At 39.9% G+C, this 22,052-nt stretch overlaps 1 protein-coding gene across 3 annotated transcripts in view; it reads right to left on the bottom strand.

Annotated features, from left to right (window-relative positions):
• LOC311062491 (mitotic checkpoint serine/threonine-protein kinase BUB1 beta-like) overlaps positions 1–18,683 on the bottom strand; it is a 44,880-nt gene extending 26,197 nt beyond the window's left edge. For all 3 annotated transcript variants that reach the window (XM_084081554.1, XM_084081555.1, XM_084081553.1), the window contains exons 1-12: positions 18,589–18,683; positions 14,729–14,816; positions 12,363–12,422; positions 10,360–10,504; positions 9,412–9,608; positions 7,262–7,389; positions 5,737–5,855; positions 4,327–4,377; positions 3,103–3,203; positions 2,577–2,731; positions 1,586–1,686; positions 304–404 (exon numbers count right to left, since the gene is read on the bottom strand). In XM_084081554.1, the coding sequence (XP_083937680.1) occupies positions 304–404; positions 1,586–1,686; positions 2,577–2,731; positions 3,103–3,203; positions 4,327–4,377; positions 5,737–5,855; positions 7,262–7,389; positions 9,412–9,608; positions 10,360–10,504; positions 12,363–12,422; positions 14,729–14,814 (1,244 nt within the window). In that variant the 5' untranslated portion in view covers positions 14,815–14,816; positions 18,589–18,683. The remainder of the gene's footprint in view (positions 1–303; positions 405–1,585; positions 1,687–2,576; positions 2,732–3,102; positions 3,204–4,326; positions 4,378–5,736; positions 5,856–7,261; positions 7,390–9,411; positions 9,609–10,359; positions 10,505–12,362; positions 12,423–14,728; positions 14,817–18,588) is intronic.
• Between the last annotated feature and the right edge of the window lie 3,369 nt (positions 18,684–22,052).

Below are 22,052 nucleotides of genomic sequence, written 5' to 3' on the forward strand. Positions count from 1 at the left end.
CAATAGCCAAAAACAATACATAGCCAAATATTTTTCCAGGGCCCTTGATAAATTCCAAATCTTTTCCAGGACTGGAAAAATATTTTTCTAATTTCAAAATATTTCCAGGAATTTCAAGACCGTGGGGACCCTGAAAGTCGTGGGATAGGGAAAAAAAAGAAGACTGAAATCAGTCTTACCAACAACTTCAATCCATGTCGATCGACAAATAAACCTTCTAGTGTGTGTGTGTGTGTGTGTGTGTGTGTGTGTGTGTGTGTGTGTGTGTGTGTGTGTGTGTGTGTGTGTGTGTGTGTGTGTTACCCAGCAGGTTGTGTGTGTGTAGACTCGTCTTGCATGTCTTCATAGACGGTAAAGGGGACAGGCAGCTGTTCCTCCATGTCACCGCTCCCTGATCTGGACGCCTGGAAACATCAACACCACATTTATTTAAACCTCTCTGTCCTACGTAAAGACATTTATTTAAACCTCTCTGTCCTACGTAAAGACATTTATTTAAACCTCTCTGTCCTACATAAAGACATTTATTTAAACCTCACTGTCCTACGTAAAGACATTTATTTAAACCTCACTGTCCTACGTAAAGACATTTATTTAAACCTCACTGTCCTACGTAAAGACATTTATTTAAACCTCACTGTCCTACATAAAGACATTTATTTAAACCTCACTGTCCTACGTAAAGACATTTATTTAAACCTCACTGTCCTACGTAAAGACATTTATTTAAACCTCACTGTCCTACGTAAAGACATTTATTTAAACCTCTGTCCTGCGTAAAGACATTTATCTAAACCTCTCTGTCCTATGTAAAGACATTTAAACATCTCTGTCCTATGTAAAGACATTTATTTAAACCTCTGTCCTACGTAAAGGAATTAATTTAAAGGAGACACCATGAATTTAAAAAAAATATTTGATATTTAATATCATATGGTGTATGTCCCTCAAACCATCTTCAAAAGGTTTGAGCCTAAATCAACACTCAGATATACTCATCCCAAGTCAATTCTCTCAGGCTTATAAAGCACTTTCAGCTGCAATACCAAAACGTCCTGTTGGGCAGAGGGGTGCTGTACTGCGGTACTGAGCAATTCTGTCTGTCAAAATACATGGGCAGAAAGTTTCGTGATGTAAGCAAACTTGGCATTCTGAGATGGCCTGTTTAGACACGCCCATTCTGAAAATCTCTGAAATGAGAATGAATGACTGAATGTTAAAAAAAAATATTTTTCGGGGTACAAGAGACACTGGGGAGCCCAAAAAATACCCCCCCAAAAAAAAAGTGAAATTCATGGTGTGTCTCCTTTAAACCTCATTGTTCTACGTAAAACAACATTTAAAACACACTGTCCTACTTATAAACATTTATTTAAATCTCATTGTCCTACATATAGACGTTAATTTAAACCCCTCTGTCCTACATGCAATCATTTTTTGAGGATTAAAATGTCCGTATTGTGACGTATTTCCTAGTGAAACGGCCAATCACAGCGATGGGGGGGCGGGGTTGACCCTTCCAACACCCACAAGGGGGCAGTGGTACATCGGAGCACCTTTTCACTGGTGGGTGCAGTCTAAGTACCTGTGAAAGGTGTCGGGGGCCAGCTGTGACTTCCTGCTGTGACCTCCTGATCAGTATCTCTTTAAGACGAAGTTTTTCCTGCTCAACCTGAGCGAGTCTCTCTGAGGGAGCACACACACACACACACACACACACACACACACACCTATTAAAACATTGCCTGCCAAAGACGCATATATGCTCCCATTAAAAAAGAATCATGTCTTTAGTGATTACGCTAGAGGGTGCTCTTCGCCAACCTATGAATTTCTTCACTGCTAGAGAAAGATAGAACCGTAAATGACTTCATCCAATAATACCGATGCCCCGGTCATCAAATTATTGGCTCATGAATGCGACAAAAGCTGAAAAATATCCATGAATTCAAGGCTTCATGGGGTGTGTAATTGATAGAAAATAAGTATTTTTTTGGAGGTAAACTACTCCTCCAATGCTATATTTAAAACATGACTTATAGCCTCCTCAGTGAAGTCTTCCTTGGATTACGTAAGCGTTGTTTTGGAGTTCATACATTAATTTAATTTTTATATATAGTTCTAAGATGGCCTCCTATTTACTCCATGTAATAAAAAAAACATGGTATTTTTTTTTCTTTAAAACCTGGAAAAATTAGTTTTCTTTGTGACAGAACGCTAGTTCCACTGATCCAAGCCGCAACACAATTGATTGATCGATCATTAAAATGAAACATGCTCTGAAAATGCAAAGCGGCACTTTAAGTGGTCAGATCAGATGGGTATTTTTGAGCATTTTTGAGTATTTTTTAAAAATCCTGAGTGTTTGCAAAATGTGGAATAATTTTGATTTTTTTTTTAACACAAATCTTGTCTTCTGGGGGTTCATGGCACCAAACATTTTCAGATGGGGGGTCCGCGGCCAAATATATATCAATTTAGGGGTCACTTGGCACGAAAAAGGTTCAGAACTACGGATTTAGAAGGCATTTGTAGAATCGGCCTCAGGTCAGGTTAAATGTCATGATTGTCAGTACCTTCGACTTGGCGTTTCTTTCCGTCAAAGTAGATTTGGGCTCTCAGCTCCTCGAAGCTGAACTCCACCGCCGCCTCTCCCTTCAACTGCTCCTTGCAGTACATAGGCCGCTCGTTGTCTCCGCCCCTTTCCTCAAGCCCCGCCTCCTCCAAGGAACTGCGGTGGACAAAGTGCATCGTTGCGGTCGAGCGGAAAACCTCTGTCTCCAAAACTGTTAACTTTTTTTTTAAAGAAACGGTGAAAACGGCAGATCTACAAGCTCACAACGCGTCGCATTTGCGACGCGTTGTGAGCTTGTAGATGATCTGCTGTTTTCACAGAGAAACTCTTGCATGACGAAGTAGCGCATTCATTTACAAAATATGGAAATACAAGGTTTCTGCCCGACAGAGGCAATATCAGCTATGTTGGGCGTGTTACACTGACAAAATGTGTTCACACTGCGAGTGTGTGTGTGTGTGTGTGTGTGTGTGTGTGTGTGTGTGTGTGTGTGTGTGTGTGTGTGTGTGTGTGTGTGTGTGTGTTACCCAGCAGGTTGTGTGTGTGTAGACTCGTCTTGCATGTCTTCATAGACGGTAAAGAAGACAGACAGCTGTTCCTCCATGTCACTACTCCCTGATCTGGACGCCTGGAAACATCAACACCACATTTATTTAAACCTCACTGTCCTACGTAAAGACATTTATTTAAACCTCTCTGTCCTACATAAAGACATTTATTTAAACCTCACTGTCCTACGTAAAGACATTTATTTAAACCTCACTGTCCTACGTAAAGACATTTATTTAAACCTCTCTGTCCTACGTTAAGACATTTATTTAAACCTCTCTGTCCTACGTTAAGACATTTATTTAAACCTCTCTGTCCTACGTAAAGACATTTATTTAAACCTCACTGTCCTACGTTAACACATTGAGTGCCAGGGGTTTTTCAAAACAGGGTACCTCCAGTGCCTGGAATTTTAACCATTTTTGGACCTTTTTCAAGTAGTCACAAAACATTTTCAGTGATCACCGTCCTCACGGTGATCCCCTCATTACACATATAGAGGTCTCGTACAATCCGGGGAAAAAGATTAAAAACATTCGGTAATCCGTTCCATAGTTGCAGCCAGTTGAAAATAGTCGAAAATACATCGCAAAAACAAAAAGTACACAGGAGCCGAGATACAGGCTTTTGAAGTCATAACTCAACCAGGAGGTGGATTGGAGTCTAAATCTTCGTATAATGATATCTCCTGGTGCTGTGAAGGAAAAATTAAAAAAAAAATTGGAAAAAATATATATATATATATTTTTTTTTTAATATTTTTCCCCAAAAACGGCCATAACCGTTTTTGGCACACCATGTTAGGATTATGAAAAACGGTCCGGACCGTTTTGGCACTCAATGTGTTAAGACATTTATTTAAACCTCTCTGTCCTACATAAAGACATTTATTTAAACCTCTCTGTCCTACATAAAGACATTTATTTAAACCTCACTGTCCTACATAAAGACATTTATTTAAACCTCTCTGTCCTACGTAAAGACATTTATTTAAACCTCACTGTCCTACATAAAGACATTTATTTAAACCTCTCTGTCCTACATAAATACATTTTAAATAAATGTATTTATGTAGGACAGAGAGGTTTAAATCCTCTCTGTCCTACATAAAGACTAATCAAAAACAAAACAAAAAGTTGAAACAAAATGAAAATAAAAGACGAATCAAAAGCTCAAAACTATAATAACCTCGGTCTACGTACCTGTGGGAGGTGCCTGGGAACACTGGTTGGAATGGCCAGCGTATTACCAGTCTGCTCATAACGACAAAACACAACGGGAGAGTAAGTTTAAACTAAACATGATGACATATTTGTGCTAATGGTTAACAGGCAGGTCGACTGACTGATGGTCCATCAGACCACTTCAGATGTCTTCCCTCAGTCCCAGTGTGTGTGCGTGTGCGTGTGCGTGTGCGTGTGTGTGTGTGTGTGTGTGTTACGTCCCTTGTTTAATTCGGGTCCGCCGTTGGTAAGATGTGGTATGATTCAAATTGTGAATGAACAATTGCGGTGCAGCCGTATGTAATAGAATATTTGACACTTTCAATGTGGACAAGTGTCCTAACTTGACACTCGCATCAGCGGCTCTTTGCATCGGCCTTATAGCAGCACTATGTAACGTTCCTCTTCTACCCCGGATTTGAACCCGGTTCACTAAACAAGTGCTGACATTTTTTCCATTGAGCTAATAGAGCCTGCCTGCTTGCTCAGGGGATACATTTACTCTTGACCATCAGGTCAAAATTCACGTCAGATCCCGTGTCTAGGTGAGACATGACCTTTTGACGCCAAATGTCTGGGATGACAAAACACAACCACCAGTCAGTCGGCCAAGTACAGGTCATGTTCTACTTGCCCAAAGGCAGTGGTGTAAAGTAACTAAGTACATTTACTCAAGTACTGTACAATTTTGGGGTACTTTTACTTTACTGGAGTATTTCCAATTGTCTATACTTATACTTATACTCCACTACATCTCGGAGGCAAATATTGTACTTTTACTCCACTACAATTATTTGAAAACTTTAGTTACTAGGCAAATATAAATGATTACATTACAAAACATACATTAACCACTTTAGCCCTATTTTATACCTAGGCTATTTGAAAATAGCCGTTCTACAAGCTTGCAACGCGTTGTGAGAAAAAAAGTGAGAAAAAAGTTAATCGTCCATTATAAAATAAGGTTATGCTTGGAGAACAAATTGATGTTAAGTCCAATTGATAACTGCAGAGTTGCGACAGTCAGAACAGAATGAGTGCAACTGCTAGTTGTTTATTTAATATTCAAAAATGTATATTATTATAATATTTAATTTTATTATTTCAATCAATTTGATGACCGGCAGCTGACACAAAGGAGACACAAAGAGTCTCCTTTGTGTCTCCTACCGGAACAGCTGGTCATCAAATGATTGGCTAAGGAATGAGACAAAAACCCAAAAATATCCATGAATTCAAGTCTCCATGGGGTGACTAATTGATAGGAAAAAAAGCAAATTTTTTTAACATACTCTACCATACAGATTGGACCAAATTACATTTTATGCATAAAAAAAAAGAGAGTTACATAGTGAGGCTTTTAAGATGTAACAATAAAGATGTCTTGACCTTGGCTACTTTCCCTGGCTGTGGTAGGCTGTGGGGCTCTGGTGCCGTAGCCCGCCGGGCTGAGTCCACGTCATATGTCTGGAAGGTTCTGCCGGGGCTCACGCTTCTAGACGAGACGCCTGACGGGAACGCAGACAAAACAACATCCTGTCAGGGCATTGGTTCTCAAAGTGGGGTCCGGGGACACCCAGGGGTCACAAATTAAAATTGTTAAAATAATTTTAACCCCTTACAAATTAAAATTGGTTAAAATAATTTTAACCCCTTTATCCATATTTTATACTTTGGCTATTCAAAAACAGCAGATATACAAGCTCATAGCGCGGCACCGAGTGCCGCGCTATGAGCTTGTAGATCTGCCATTTTGGAAAAAATGTGAAAATGTGTGCAAATCTATGAATATATATATCTTTTTTTAAAGCGAAACATTTGTGACTCAAATCTTTGCTTCTGGGGGGTCCCTGGAACAACATATTTTGATGGGGTCTGCAGCCAAATACATATAATTTTGGGGGTCCTTGAGGTTTGAGAACCACTGTGTCAGGGTAATAAAACCAGTAAAAAAAATTATAATATTGTGAGCTGTATGCTAATAATGCTAGTCTCTCATAGCCAGACGATAAGAGAATCTTCTCCTTCCGATATGTGTGACGTCATCTAGGGCTGTGACCATCGTGACATTTTAGCGATTAATTGTCATACAAATAATTGTGATCAATGATGTATTTGTCATCGTCCCCCCTTCTTTGTGACAATTGTCACATTGAAAGTGTATATGGACATGATGAGATTTGTTGACTCAACGTCAATTCTGCGAGTTCAATTTGGCGAGGGAAGACTGTTACTTCAGCAACAGCGCTGTGAGCTTGTAGATCTGCTATTTTCAGTATGCAACCAAGTGTGGAATCAGGCATTACGGCGCCATCAAGGCCAGCCAAAATATTTTTTTTCCCCCGACAAAATCAACTGTCAATTTAGTCGACTAAAACAGGGGTCTGGGACCCCTTGGGGGTCCCCAGAGCTACTATAGGGGGTCCGCCAAACCTTTGTGTGATAGGATTTGTTTTTTTTACATTAACCACTGGAACCCTAGAATTCCTTTTCTATGGGGAACATTAGCCGAAAATAGCAGATCTACAAGCTCTCAACGCCTCGCAGCGCGAGGCGTTGAGAGCTTGTAGATCGGCTATTTTTTAGCAAAGAGGCTATAGGTGTAGAGGGAAAAAAGAGCAGATTAAGTAGAAAAAAACATTAAAATGTTATACAATATAGAGTAGGGGGTCCCTGCTTCATCTCTTTCTCAGCTAGGGGGTCCTTGGCCTGAAAACGTTGAAGACCCCTGGACTAAAAGCTTATGCTATTTACTAAAACTAGACTAAAACATTGCAAATGACTAAAACTAAACTAAATTGTATTCAAAAGACTATGAGTTAACTAAATAAAATGTTGCTGTCAAAATGAACACAGCTGGACGACGTTCTTTCTAATTTCAAAATACTTCCAGTAATTTCATGAGCGTGGGAACCTGTGTGTGAAGCCGACGTGCTCAGATCTCTCCTCCTCCTGCGACGATTCACACTGGTGCTGAGGGGAGCTTCTGGCGCCTCCTCCGGGGCTGGACCCGAGCCAGACTGATGCCCCTGCTGCAGAACCCTGTAGAATCAATAGGACATTCTATTAATCATCTATTCATTTGTGAAGAATACTCACGTATTCCAAAGTACAAATTATGAAGTAAATTTTCTTTTTAACCCATTGAAATCCGGGAACGCATCCGTGTTGTGTTAGATTTTAGCCATATTTTATACTTTGGCTGTTATAAAAAATAGCAGATATACAAGCTCATCACTTTGTGCTGCGCTATGAGCTGGTAGATCTGCTATTTTAGAAACATAGTGAAAATGTGTGAACAATATCTTTGAATATATACATATTTTGATATAATATATATATATATATATTAGGCTAGCCCATTAAGACCGGGAACGCATCTGTGTGTCATTTTTAGATTTCTTTGGCTATTCAAAAATAGCAGACTTACAAGCTCATAGCGCGGCACCGAGTGCCGCGCTATGAGCTTGTAGATCTGCTATTTTTTTTTATCGTGAAAATTCGTGGCAAAATCTTGCATTATATATTTTTTAAAGCGAACATTTGTCAAATATTTAGTTCCAGGAACCCCCAGAAGCAAATATTTGAGTCACAAATGTCCGCCAACAAAAAAGGAAAAAAATCAAAATATTTGCACAACTTTTCATGATTTTTCAAAAATAGCAGATCTACAAGCTCATAGCGCGGCACGAGTGCCGCGCTATGAGCTTGTAGATCTGCTATTTTTGAATGGCCAAAGAAATCTAAAAATGACACACAGATGCGTTCTCGGTCTTAAAGAGTTAACATTTTTAACTCAAGTCAAGTGGAACAAAGAAGCTGTGTTCCTATGGATCCAATGTAATGATCATTAAAGTCACAAGCTCTTGTTAATACTTTTCATTGGTTCAAAATGTACAGACACTTAAAACACATTCACTTTAATGTTGTTAAAAAAGAAACTAGCAAAACCAGCCGACCTACACGCTCACAACACATCATGATGCGACACGTTGTGAGCTTGTAGATCGGTTATTTTTGCTACCTCTGTGTAACAACGTAGTATGACATGGTACCGTATTAATCTACATACACCTTATAAAACATATAAAGCTATAGCCTGATTATCAGCCTGAAGCTTCAGTCTGACATTGGCTGCAGTGTCCGCGATTACCAGGGGGAGGGGATTCAAATTTCCCTAAACCAATCACAAGAGATCCACGGATCCGCCTATACATCTGACGTCATCGCACAGCTTGTTTTAGCAGATATTTGCTGATTGGCTTGTCGTTAGACCACTCCCACCCCCGACTCTGACTTGACCGGTTTTTCTTCGACCGTGAAAAGCCATGAGCCAAATTCCAATACCGAAAATCTCGGCCACTCGCTCACTCCCACTCGCTCACTCCGACTTCGAACCGGAAGTAGTCAGGTTCCAATTGTTCATTTGCTTCTTGGAGGCGAGTGTCCATGAAGTGTACGCCCGAGCTGTCTCCACAGCTCCTCGCGGCAGACTTCTGCATCACGTGTACACTTTTTCTTTTTATATATACATATATACATGGTCCTCCTCCACATGTTGCCACACAAACAATGCTTGAAACCCGAAACCATGCCGAAAACACCGGCTATATATAACTTTATATAACAATGTGGCCATCCATCCACATTGATGAATTGTCTATTCTTATATTCTGTATTATTCTATACCTGCATATTATTCTATGCATGTATATTTTCATCCATGGCTCTGGTCCAGCTGTGTGAGACGCCATAAGTTGATCGCGTAATTTGCCGTCTTTTCGAAATGACGCTGAGTGCATTCCGATCCTTTGAGGGCAACCAGTCGACCACTCTGTCCTCGCAAATAATCCTCGGCTCCTCGCAGGGGCGGGGCTTAGGCGCGAGTGGAGGAAGCGAGGAGAGTGAGCGAGTGACCGAGCTTTGGGGAATGGAATTTAGCTATAGGCTCACATTATGACACCAGACCAAGAGGAGCAGTCCACTCAGAGAGTGGGCGGGGTCTATGGTCTGGAACCAGGCTAATAAAGCTAAAATACTGGAGATACAAGGTTTTTCTGGTACCTTTGGTAGTGGAGGAGTTGGTCTGCAGGCTGAGCGTTGGAGGCCAGTCCCTGCTGGACGAGACGCAGCGCCTTCTGGTGGTCCCCCTGGGACTGCAGGCACTTGGCCCAGCACAGGTAGAGGTCTGCGTTGGCCACGCCGATGCCCTCCATCTGCATGTAGCTGTACATGTCCCCCGGGGACTCATTCTGCTGGGCCTGGGGGGGACAGAAAAAAAAACAACCACCAGAGTTCATTTCCTGGACTAAAAACTAAGACGAAAAAAAATGTTCGTCGACGAATTTCTTTCACCGACCAAACCTAAAATAAAAACGTAACCCATTCAATCCGGGAAAGCATCTGTGTCATATCAAGATTTCTTGGACTATGCTAGGAGCTTGTGGATCTGCTATTTTTTTGAAAAATCTTGAACATTTGTGCAAATCTTTGAATGTATATATATTTTTTTAAAGCAAACTTTTGCAACTCAAAGCTTTGCTTCTGGGGGGTGGGGGTCTCTGAAACAATTTTGGACACCCCAAATAATTTTGGGGGGTCCTTGACATGAAAAAAGTTTGAGAACCACTGATATTACAGCAACATACGTTTTTTTCAATAAAACTGATTTAGAAGACATTTGTAGAATCCCCAGAAGCAAAGATTTGAGTTAAAAATGTTCGCTTAATGTTCGCTTATATTTTCAAAGATTTGCAAAAATGTACGATTTATCAAAAATAGCAGATCTACAAGCTTTTTGACAATTTGGGCAGAGTTTCACGCTGATCGATCCAGTGGCAGCACAGATTAGCTCTGCTCATAATAGCTGCTCACGGCAGCAGCACGACCAACAAAAACGTGTCGCTCACTGCAACAAGGTCATAGGGGTTGACTAAAAAAAAAAAAAAAAGCGTCTGAAAAGCGTTACCAAAGTCTAAACGAGGCCGGGTGAACAGTGTGGTCATCATTTACCAGCTGAATCCAGAGGTTGACGTAGCGAGCGTCGTTGTTGTACTTGTGTTGGTTGACGAACTCGATGACGGCTCTCTCTAGCAGCTCATTGACTTTACTGCCCTTTCCTCCCTGTGGGAACACCTGCCAAGCCCATTTGATGTACCTGAATGGAGGAACACACACACAGTTAGGCCTGTCACTATTATTACATAATAATCACCTAACGGCAATTATTTGAAATAAATCGCAATTATTTTGTATAATCGTCCCGAATCGTTTTCATGTTGAAAATGTTTCATATTGTTCGCATTGTGAGCTTGTAGATCGTCTATTTTTGCTAACTTTTGTGTTTCACTGTAATATATTAGGCCTTCATTTCCACACCAAAGAAAACAAAAAAGTTGAAATATGGAGATATAACAATATGCACATTGATACACTTAAAAAAAACATATTCATCACCATGTTGTTGCTGTTAGGCAGAAACCTTATGATGAATAATAAAAAAAAAAGTATTACTAGGAATGCAAAATGAATCAGTCATCATATCAGCATCGGCAGAATCGGCCTTAAAAATGCAATGTCATTATCGAACCGATATCAAAATAACGTATTGGTTTTAGAAGATATTTTATTTGATCATATTTATGGTTGAATGTGATGCCGAAAAAGCCTTTTGTGATCATGATTGAAGCCAGCTGATTCACATTGTTTGAACTAAGAATGCACTGTTTATTAGAATTCTGCATCATTCTAATCTGCACACTGAATCACAGTTACTGTATAACGGGTGTACGGTAAAGCCTACTGGAAACGTCTATTGCAATATCAGTATTTATTGGTATATTTGGTCAATTTGACCGTGTAATTAATCAAAGGCTGATGAAGGCCTGAGTAGAGAAAATGTGTCCGTTTGTCATGACTGCTGCTGCTGTGGTCAAAAAACTTCAAAGAAAAATTAACCTTGTGAGTGCGGGCTGTTTCTATAGACCAGGGATCTTCAACGGGGGGTCCTCAGAGTTACTACAGGGGGGCCGCCAAATCTTTGTGTGATAGGATTTTTTTTTACATTTACCACTTGAACCCTAGCATCCCCATTCTGAGGGGAATTCTAGACTCGCTGCGCGAGGCGTTGTGACCTTGTAGATCTGTTATTTTTGGCAAAGAGGTTTGGTGTAAAGGGAAAAGAAGAGCAGACCAAGTACAGAGTGAAAGGTTAACTAAGTATTGAAGTGGCTAAATGTATTAAAATACACATTAACGTGAATCCAACACTGATGACAGTGCTCTCAAAAAAGAAGCTATCTATGAAAAAGTTCTATCTGCAACACAATTTTATACAATATGTGATGAGGGTCCCTGCTTCATCTCTCTCTCTCACAGCTAAGGGGTCCTTGGCCTGACAAACGTTGAAGACCCCTGCTATAGACGGTTCACTTAGGAGTCTGCACCCGTCTGTCCTTCTCTTAATCAATTGACAGCAGAGCGCTGACCCCTAGTGTTTGGATGGAAATAATCTGTAATCGGATATCGGTCCAAATTTCGCTCGCTCGCATCCCTAGTAGGGCTGGTAAATTAATATTCGAATTTCAAATATGGGGGAAATATGTATATTCGAATATGAAAATGTATATTCAAAATAAATACAAAATTCATTCAAAGTTTATTTGACAGGAACGATACAAAAAACAATGTATTATTGGATCCGAGCACTTGATACATTGTTTTTTGTATTGACCATATTCACACGGCGGCCATATTGCCATTAAGTCAATGAAATGCCACCCCAGTTGCCACAGCAACGCAATGTTAAATTCCAAAATGGCCGCCGTGTGAATATGGACTATAGTCCCTGTCAAATAAACATAAAAAAAAAAAAAACGTAACGTAAAAATATTTTTTTTAATAATAATAATAATACTCGAATATATTCGAATATGTGCCAATTTTTAAGACCAATATTCGAATATCATTTCTGAGGAAAGTTACCAGCCCTAATCCCTGATGGATATTAGTCTCACCTGTCCCAGACATCCAGCAGCGTGTCTCCAGTCTGCGTACGGAGTTGTGCTTCAAACAATCTGAAGGAAATAAAGAATGACATTCAAACAATTTTGTTGAACAGCAATCCTATTAATTCTACTGTGTATCTGCCTGTGGCATCGGCCATCTATGACGATGGTTCTCAAAGTGGGGTCCGGGGACCCCCAGGGGTCCTTGGGAGGGGGGGGGGATACCAGGGGGTCGCCAGCAAAATGTATTAATAAAGCGTCACATTTTATACGTTGGTTATTAAAAAAAAAGCAGATCTACAAGCTCGTAACGCGGCACCGAGTGCTGCGCGACGAGCTTGTAGATCTGCTATTTTTGAAAAATCTTGAAAACGTGTGCAAATCTTTGAATCTTTTTTTTTTTTTTTATGGCAAACATTTCTAACACAAATCTTTGCTTCTGGGGGTCCCTGGCACAACATATTTTCAGGTGGGGGTCCGCATGCCACCTACATATCAATTCGGGGTCCTTGGCACGAAAACGTCTGAGGACCACTGATCTATGCCAGTCAGTTGTCTAGGACAAAATCTATGATATCACTGTCAGGGTGGAAACCTCGTACAGTATGTGTACTAGGCCTGTCACAATTATTACATAGTCGCCTAATAGGCTCTATTCACAGCAGTGGCGTTCCCAGAAATTACATTTAGGGCAGGCGAGATTTTTTTCTCTACCTACCCCCCCCCCCCACCCTCCGAAGGGGCGGGGGGGCGGGGGGGGTACTCGGGGAAAAAATCTCGGGGGAAACAAGTTAACAACGCAACACTGACTACAAAACTGAAAAACGTTAATAAAAACAATATGCAAGTATAATCAATCAATCAATTATTCAGCAGTGGTCTCTTCATGGTGTAGTTTAATGGTTCAAGCTGCTCTCATACTCAGTGCCCCTTTTATGCCTGGTGAGTACAGGTGATGGCCCAGAGACCCCCACACCTGGCACTCCTGGCACCCCATGAAGATAAAGATACTTTATTTTCTAGGGGAGGCTAGATTTTAGTTGGGCAGGCGGCCGCCTGCCCTGCCTCTATGGTGGGTACGCCACTGATTCACAGCAGCCATAGTGTGAAGAAATGCACAGGTGTTGCCAATGATACTAATGAAGGCTCTGTTCCATAGAGGATATGCGTGTGACATCATCATCAAACCCGGAAGTTATGCTGGAATGCCTACTGAGTGTCAAAAAAAACACTTTCTGGCCTGGGCCGTAGCGTGACGGTCCAGGCACCCTAGGCTGCAATGCCAGCCTGACAGCGTGTCGCGGGTTCGACTCCCGTTCCCGACGACCTTTGCTGCATGTCACGCCCCATCTCTATCCCCATTTCCTGTCAGCCTACTTTCCCTGTCCCTCTCTAAATAAAAGGTATACAAAGCCCAAAAAAAAAAAAAAACTTTCTGGCCTTGACAGCCCATGCATCCAAACAGAAAAGTCATATCTGTTTGCATTAAACAACATTAAACAATGTTAAACTCACTTTGCATGTTGTTTTGCCACTCGCTTTGCCACTCGATGTGCCATTCACTTTAAGCATGCGCATATCCTCTATTGAGTCAGGGTGCTGATATTGTGTGCATGTTGGCTCACTGGAAACACTCTGTTACACCAGTGGGTCTACAGTTGGGGTCCAGGGACCCTCATGGGCTTCCAAATGGCCCCTTATGGATGTGTAACCATAAGGGGTGGAATGGATTGAACCAAATGGACCCTTGCGGGTCCATTTGGTTCCATTTGTACACTCTCAGAGTTATGGAGGTCGTGGAAACCACTGTGCTACACTAGGAACAGAGCCTTCATTAGCATCATTGGTAACACCTGTGAAGGAAGTGTTAATATGGCTGCTGTGCATAGAGCCTATTGCAATTATTTGAGATAGTCGCAACTAATCGTCACAATCTCGTTTCTATGTAGAAAAAAATTCAGATATGATATATGTCTATTTTAGTTATTGGTACATAAAACTAATCTTTAGGAAAGTGTAAACAACTGGTTCGCAACTTTAGGTCCGGGGACCACCAGGGGTCTATAACTCAAATGGGACCAAATGGACCCTTACGGGTCTATAATATATAACTCAAATGGGACCAAATGGACCCTTACGGGTCTATAACATATAACTCAAATGGGACCAAATGGAGCCTTACGGGTCTATTTGGTTCCATTTGTACGCTCTCAGAGTTAAGTTAACACTGATACTTCTACAGTGTAGATTAAGGTCCCAGAGACTCCCAGTGATAAAAATGGAAATCTTAATGGGGGTCCGTAGTCTAAATGCATCTCAAACTGGGGGTCCCTGAAATACAAAAAAAAAGTAGAGAATCACAGATATATACATACTCTCTTTGCTGCTGGATGTCAGCTGATGTTGATCCACCTGGGAGGTCCAATCCAGATGGATTATACCTCTGCTCTCCTTCAGCCATGGCTAGTAGAAGAGCAAAATGTACAATTTACAATAGGCTCTATTCACAGCAGCCATATTATGAAGACATTCACAGGTGTTACCAATGATACTAATGAAGGCTCTCTGTTGCATTTTTAGTGTAGCACAGTGGTTTCCACGACCCCCATAACTCTGAGAGTGTACAAATTACATTTTTACAGGAGTTATACACCTGTAAGGGGCCATTTGGAAGCCCATGAGGGTCCCTGGACCCCAACTGTAGACCCACTGGTGTTTCCAGTGAGCCAACATGCACAATATTAGCACCCTGACTCTGTTTGACCAGAATGGAACAGAGCCATCATTAGTATCATTGGTAACACCTGTGAATGTCTTCATAATATGGCTGCTGTGAATAGAACCTATTCAGGCATTATCTAAGCAGACACTCTTAATTCAAAGCCATTTACAGTAAGCAAGGTAAACACGAGGTAATACATCAAATGCATAGAGATAGTAATCTAGGATCATAGGTAAACCAAGAAAGAACCTATCATCGGTCTACAATCAGGGGTGGGCAACTTTGATGATGGAGGGCCACTATATTTCCACACTCACTCCAGAAGGCCACACATTGCATATACTGTCGGGCCATTCTATGTCACACAAAAGTAGCAAAAATAGCCGATCTACAAGCTCAAAACACGTCGCAGTGTGGCGCGTTTTGAGCTTGTTTTTCTGGGAGGCATGCGTTAATCCGACAGACCTTTTCTCCGACTATGTGGCATCCGCGTGCGGTTAGGGTGGGGGTTTGGTTCGGGTTTAGTATTGGAAACGTCGGAGCGCTGCGCTGTCGGAGGAATGCGCTGTCGGACTAACGTACTGCACCCGTTTTTCTGCTATTTTTGCATTGGAATCCTGTTTTTTGTTTTTGGCCATTTTTCAATTGGAATCCCGAAAAGTTACATTTGTATTTAATTTCAAATGCATTTAGTTATACTTATGTCGCCCATGTATAGTCTAAATAGTATAATATCACAAAATAAATAATCTGTACATTGAAACTATACACACTAGGATGCCGGGTCAAAAAATGAACCTGGCATTGGTCTAAAAAATAACATGCTATCTAAATCAGTGGTTCTCAAACCTTTTCATGTCAAGGACACCCAAAATCATATGTATTTGGCCACGGACCCCCATCTCAAAATATTTTGTTCAAGGGACCCCCAGAAGCAAAGATTTGAGTTACAAATATTAGCTTTAAAAAATACATATTCAAAGATTTGCACAAATTTTCACGATTTTTCAAAAATAGCAGATCTACAAGCTCATAGCACATTTTAGCCTCTGCATAAGCCTATGAGGTCGTCGAGGCTAGGGCCAGTGCTACGGGCTGAGGTGGAGTCTAAAGAGGTGAGTCGTCAGATTAAAAAGGTCACCCCTGAGGTCACAGAATTTGAGAGGTCACCAATGTCCGTGTACAACAATTCACTATTACAGTGACTTCAGTGATGTGATCAGGAACTTGGTGCAATAAAGGAAGCTCATCGCTCACAGTGGCGTAGTAAATACTACGTTCTATGTTTTTTTTTTACTTAAGTATAAATAAATTGCTGATCTACAAGTTCACATTAACGTATCGTGGTGTTGTGTGAGCTTGTTGATCGGCAATTTTCTAAAAAAGAAAAAGTTTCATAATTTAAATTATTAATAGTCAAAATCTGCAAAGTAACTAAAGCTGTCAAAATGCACTGTGGAGTAAAAACTACAACATTTGCCTCTCAGATGCACTGGTGTAGAAATATAAAGTCTCAAGAAATGGAAATAAGCAAAGTAAAGTCGGAAAGCACATTGAAATTGTACTACAGTACTTATTCACCTGTTTCCTAGGCTGTGTGTTTTCCACTTCCTGTCGATATCATTGGCCATCTGACCAGTTTCATTGGATTTCATTGGATCAAATCGACAGGAGGTGGAAAACACACAGCCTAGGAAACAGGTGAATACCAAGGAAGAGTGGGCACCTCGATGTAAAATGTGTTATTTTGTCAAAAAGAAAAAATACAATATTTGAAACATGCCCTTCAGCGTCTTGTGTATGCGCAAAATGACTGGCTATACAGGTTTTGTAGCAATTCTAGAAATAGACCTTAGGAATAGTTCACAGAAACAAATACGTATTTTCTATCAATTATAAGCCTTGAATTCATGGAGATGTTCTCTTTCGTGAGCCAATAATTTGATGACTGGAAGAGTCTCTAGCAGGAAACTCAATTAAACTGCATTTAAGCCGGTCATGAAATTATTGTCTCAGAAATGCGACAAAAACAAAAATATCTCTGTTAATTCAAGGCTTCATTGAGTGTGTAATTGATAGAAAATATTTCTAATTCTTTTGGTGAACAACTCCTTTATCTGTCAAATGTTCAACCATGTTCTAATCATGTATACTTCACATTACTTAAGATAGTTTTCCAATTATCATTATTATTATTATAAGTTCGGCAAGCGACACCGCCGTGACAAGGTACATTTCAGTATCAGCTTCAGTGTCTAGACTAGCCTTGGATCAAGACCATCATATATATGTATTTTATCCATGTTTTACATTTGCATATCTATGATAGTCTTGGGCTTTACCCCCCAGAACGCCCTGCTCTTTAACCCGTAAAGTCTGCATTTCTCCAAACATGTACATACGCAAAATATAAGGTGCTTAAACGGTAGCCATGGATGTTAACTCGGAATTCGGAGTCTGTGTGCAATGTATTAGTCCATAGTTTTCAATAGATATGCGTTTTAATCCCGTCTGTGCATGAACGACATTTTTCCCCTTGCTTGCTTCCTGTTTACATTGAGTGTAATACCGGCTTTCACCTGATACGCCCCGCCACCACCACCATTGAGGAATACAGGGAACTTCAGACAGAATCTGACACAGACGGGATTAAAACACATCTATTGCAACAAAATGCAGACTAATACAGTGAACACGTGTTCCGAATGTCTAGTAAACATCTGTGGCTACAGGTTAGATACTTAATATGATTGTTTTGAACATGTGAGGAGAAGTACGGGCTTTCCGCGCGGATGTCCAGTGACTATTAGGGGGGTTGAGACCAAGACTATCATAGATACGAAAGTAAAAGTCAGACACGATAAAATGAATCTATGATTGACTTGAATTTGATCCAATGCTATGTCTAGAAGACCAGGCACTAACACACAACTAACTAAGTACATTTACTTAAGTACTGTACTTAAGTACAATTTTGAGGTATTTGTACTTTACTTGAGTATTTCCAATTTCCAATACTTTTACTTCTACTCCACTACATCTCAGAGGCAAATATCGTACTTTTACTCCACTACATTTACTTGAAAACTTTAGTTACTAGTTACTTTTCAGATATAAAATATGATATAATTAAACATACATTAACCACTTTAGCCCTATTTTATACCTAGGCTATCTGAAAATAGCAGATCTACAAGCTCACAACGCGTCGCATTTTTTATATTGCAGTATTGGTACTTTTACTTAACTAAAGCATTTGAGTACTTTTTCCACCACTGCTTCAACAAAGAAATTAATTTTACTGCATGGCATATCAATGACTTACGAGAATAGCAGATCTACAAGCTCGCAACGCGTTGCGATGCGAGGCGTTGTCGAGCTTGTAGATGCTATTATTAAACAAAACACACCCAAAAAAATGTTCATGGCCAAAAACACAAACGCCAGGTTGAACACTGTTAAACAAACACACGGATACGATAAATAACAACGTTATTGTGTTATTTCCCTTACCGTTTGGAGCTGAAATGTTGTTTTATTCAATGTTTTCGTGACGTTCAAACTTCTCCGTAAACGTTAACCAAACAAACCGCTGCCACCAAACGTTTGAACTGGCGTGACGTCGTGACGTCTGTGCGTAATCTGCGTTCTAGGTAGAGAAAAGACGTAACGTAACGACGTCACATCCGGTTTGACTCTCCATTACGCTCTAATAATAATAATAATAATAATAATAATAATAATAATAATACATACAATTTATTTAGCACTTTTCTAGATACTCAAAGTGCTTTTTTATATAAAAACTGAGTCCACAGAGTTACTGTATGTACTGCATGTATGCAACATTTTGAGCATTAATGACTGAGCCTTGTTAGCAACATGGAAAGTACTCTATCGCCCCCTTGTGGTGGATGAATGTTTCACTACTAGATGAAACGGAGTTTAGAAGGTTTATTCAAAAAGAAGTACGTATAGTTGAATATACACAGCCATATTATGAAGACATTCACAGGTGTTACCAATGATACTAATGATGGCTCTGTTCCATTCTGGTCAAACAGAGTCAGGGTGCTGATATTGTGCATGTTGGCCCACTGGAAACACCAGTGGGTCTAAAGTTGGGGTCCAGGCTTCCAAATGGCCCCTTACAGGTGTGTAACTCTGAGAGTGTACAAATGGAACCAAATGGACCAGTAAGGGTCCATTTGGTTCCATTTGTACACTCTCAGAGTTATGGGGGTCGTGGAAACCACTGTGCTAGACTAAATGGAACAGAGCCTTCATTAGTAGGCCTATCATTGGTAACACCTGTGAATGTCTTCATAATATGGCTGCTGTGACTATTCACAGCAGCCATATTATGAAGACTTTCACAATATATAGAACACCTGGTAGGCTGTGCTGAGAGGACATTATTGATTATACATCAGCACAAACAACTAAACATGAGAGATCAGCATTAATTAGAAGATTGACACTGAAAAATTAGAAAACACGATCAGTTCTCCTCAACACTAGCTAAAAGTTTTCTTTTAAAAGAGTTTTAAAAGAAAACTGTAACAGAAAAGCAGGCTTGTCTGCTTGAAAAAATGGTAGCCTACTGTCAAGCAATCCTTGCAGACTTTTATTAAAGGAGCTACACCATGAATTTAAAAAATAATAATAATATTTAATATCATATTGTTTATGTCCCTCAAACGTTTTTCAAAAGGTTTGAGCCTAAATCAAGCCTCAGATATACTCATTCCAACTAACTTCTCTCTGGCTTATAAAGCACTTTCACCTGCAATACCACATTGTCCTGTTTGGCACGGGGCACTATTGAGCCAGTTTGTATGCATGTTATGTCCTGGTTCTGTGTGGAAAAAGTAAAAAAAAAAAAAAAAGATTTTTTTTTTTAATAATAAAAAAAAATAAACTTTTTTTTAAATTATTATTATTATTATTTTTTGGTTAGAACTGAAAAACGGGAGGAATTGTTCCCAGACGTGACGTAGGCAGGGGGAACAAATCTGACGGACTGTTTTCAGACCAATTTACATAAAAACCACAGATAGCCTATGAAAGCCTGCATGCTCGAAGTCGGGTATTTGTTGGAACAGAAGAGAGGTGGGGGAGACCAAAAACACACAAAAATGAAGAAAAAGTTAAAATTCATGGTGTAGACCCTTTAATGTTTATTTACACATCACAGAGGTAAGTCCCGAACCTAATGAACAAAAATGTTTATTTCAAAACCTTAAAGTCCCTCAGTTGACTAGCCAGTATGTATGTATGTATGTATATAATATATATATATATATATATATATATATATATATATATATATATATACACACACACACACACACACACACACACACACACACACACACACACACACACACACACACACACACACACGTTCTAGTTCATTATACAATGGGGAAACTCCAAGCAAATTTTCTATTCAAAGATAATTCCAGACATATTCATTGATCCAGTATCTTTCTAATTAATGAGCTAGTTTGTGATGTTAGTAATCTTGTGCTATTTTTGGTTCTCTGTACATTTTTGATAATGCACAGTAACATAATGTTCAAAGATTATTTTTTTTCGAATGTGTCATCAAGAATATGTATGAATATGAAAAACACAATGAATTTAATGTAGTTCATGAACAGGTACAATTATTTAGACAGAGTGGATGACAGCATTGGTAAAGGAAATGCTATTAACTGGTGTCAGAGCATGGCTTGGTGAACACTCTTCCCAGATCCTGTACCAAAGTTATTAATATGAGCTGCCAAGTCTCACCCTTTGAGAGTGAGAGTCACGCAATTTACCCTCTTCACAGATATTATTTGATGGCAATGACTGATACAAATGAAAGAAGACCCTAAGACAACTAAATAGAGAATTTTACATTTTAAGAATTGCGTTCATGTGTGCGTCCCTGATGAGTCTCACTCCTAGATGTTCCTGAAAGTTGGCAGCTATACGATCATTTCATGTAACTTATCACCTGCTATGACATTCTACACACATCACAGCTATTCTAATGAACACAAGGTTAAAGCGATCTCACATTTTGCATACGTACAGTAGCACATCCTCCAATTCACCTGCTGTAAGAGTCCACCTGAGGAGTGATCATTTCAGCTTTTGCACACTTTTACAGTAATTAATAGCTTGAGATTTTTTTTTTCTCATAAATGGAAAACAAACTATGTATGATGAACACAAATAATGTTATAATTGCAGTGTTCTCTACCATGAGTAATAATAGCTGAATAATTTACATAAGTTTCTTGGACACAGTGGAAGATTGTGTTTGAAATTGTTATTTCAACCATAATATTACACACAGGCCTGTAAAAAGATCTATTCTGCTTTCAGAGCCCCTTGAAGCATGGCAGTTTCCCAGCTTTGTGGATGAAAAGCAAAGGATGAGCAAACCCTGACATCCTGACTAATATAAATGTGATTATCATAGCATCTTGGTTGAACTGCTCCAGTAGATTAGACACAATATAGGGAAGATAGCTGATTATAGTCACTACCATTACTACCAAGCTGATCAGAATAATCCTAAAAGCCAGCCACAGAACGTAGCTGTTGCTGGGGAGAACCAGGATGAGGTTGATAGCCAGATCGGCGATGAGTCCTGCCGTGAAGGGGCTGGAGGAGTTGGTGCCATTTTCCAGGGTGTCATTCATCGTGAGGCTCTGTGTGTGCCCTGCAGCCGGTTCAGAAGAACAAGACATAATGGATGGATTTTAGTGCAGTTGACTGAATATAACAATGACACGACTAAACATTTTAAACAACTTTTCTCAATTTTCTTTGGAAAACACTATTCTAATGAATAATGAACACAAGTGTTAAGTATCTCACGTTTTGGATGCCAGCCGAGTGTCACAGATCTCTGAGTCGGTGTTTTGGTGAAGTCTTTTCTTCAGACAGTCACTGTCTTCCCGATAAAACCTCCTTGA

Source organism: Gymnoscopelus microlampas, assembly GCF_963454915.1.
Source record: "Gymnoscopelus microlampas genome assembly, chromosome: 16".
Taxonomy (NCBI): Eukaryota; Metazoa; Chordata; class Actinopteri; order Myctophiformes; family Myctophidae; genus Gymnoscopelus; species Gymnoscopelus microlampas.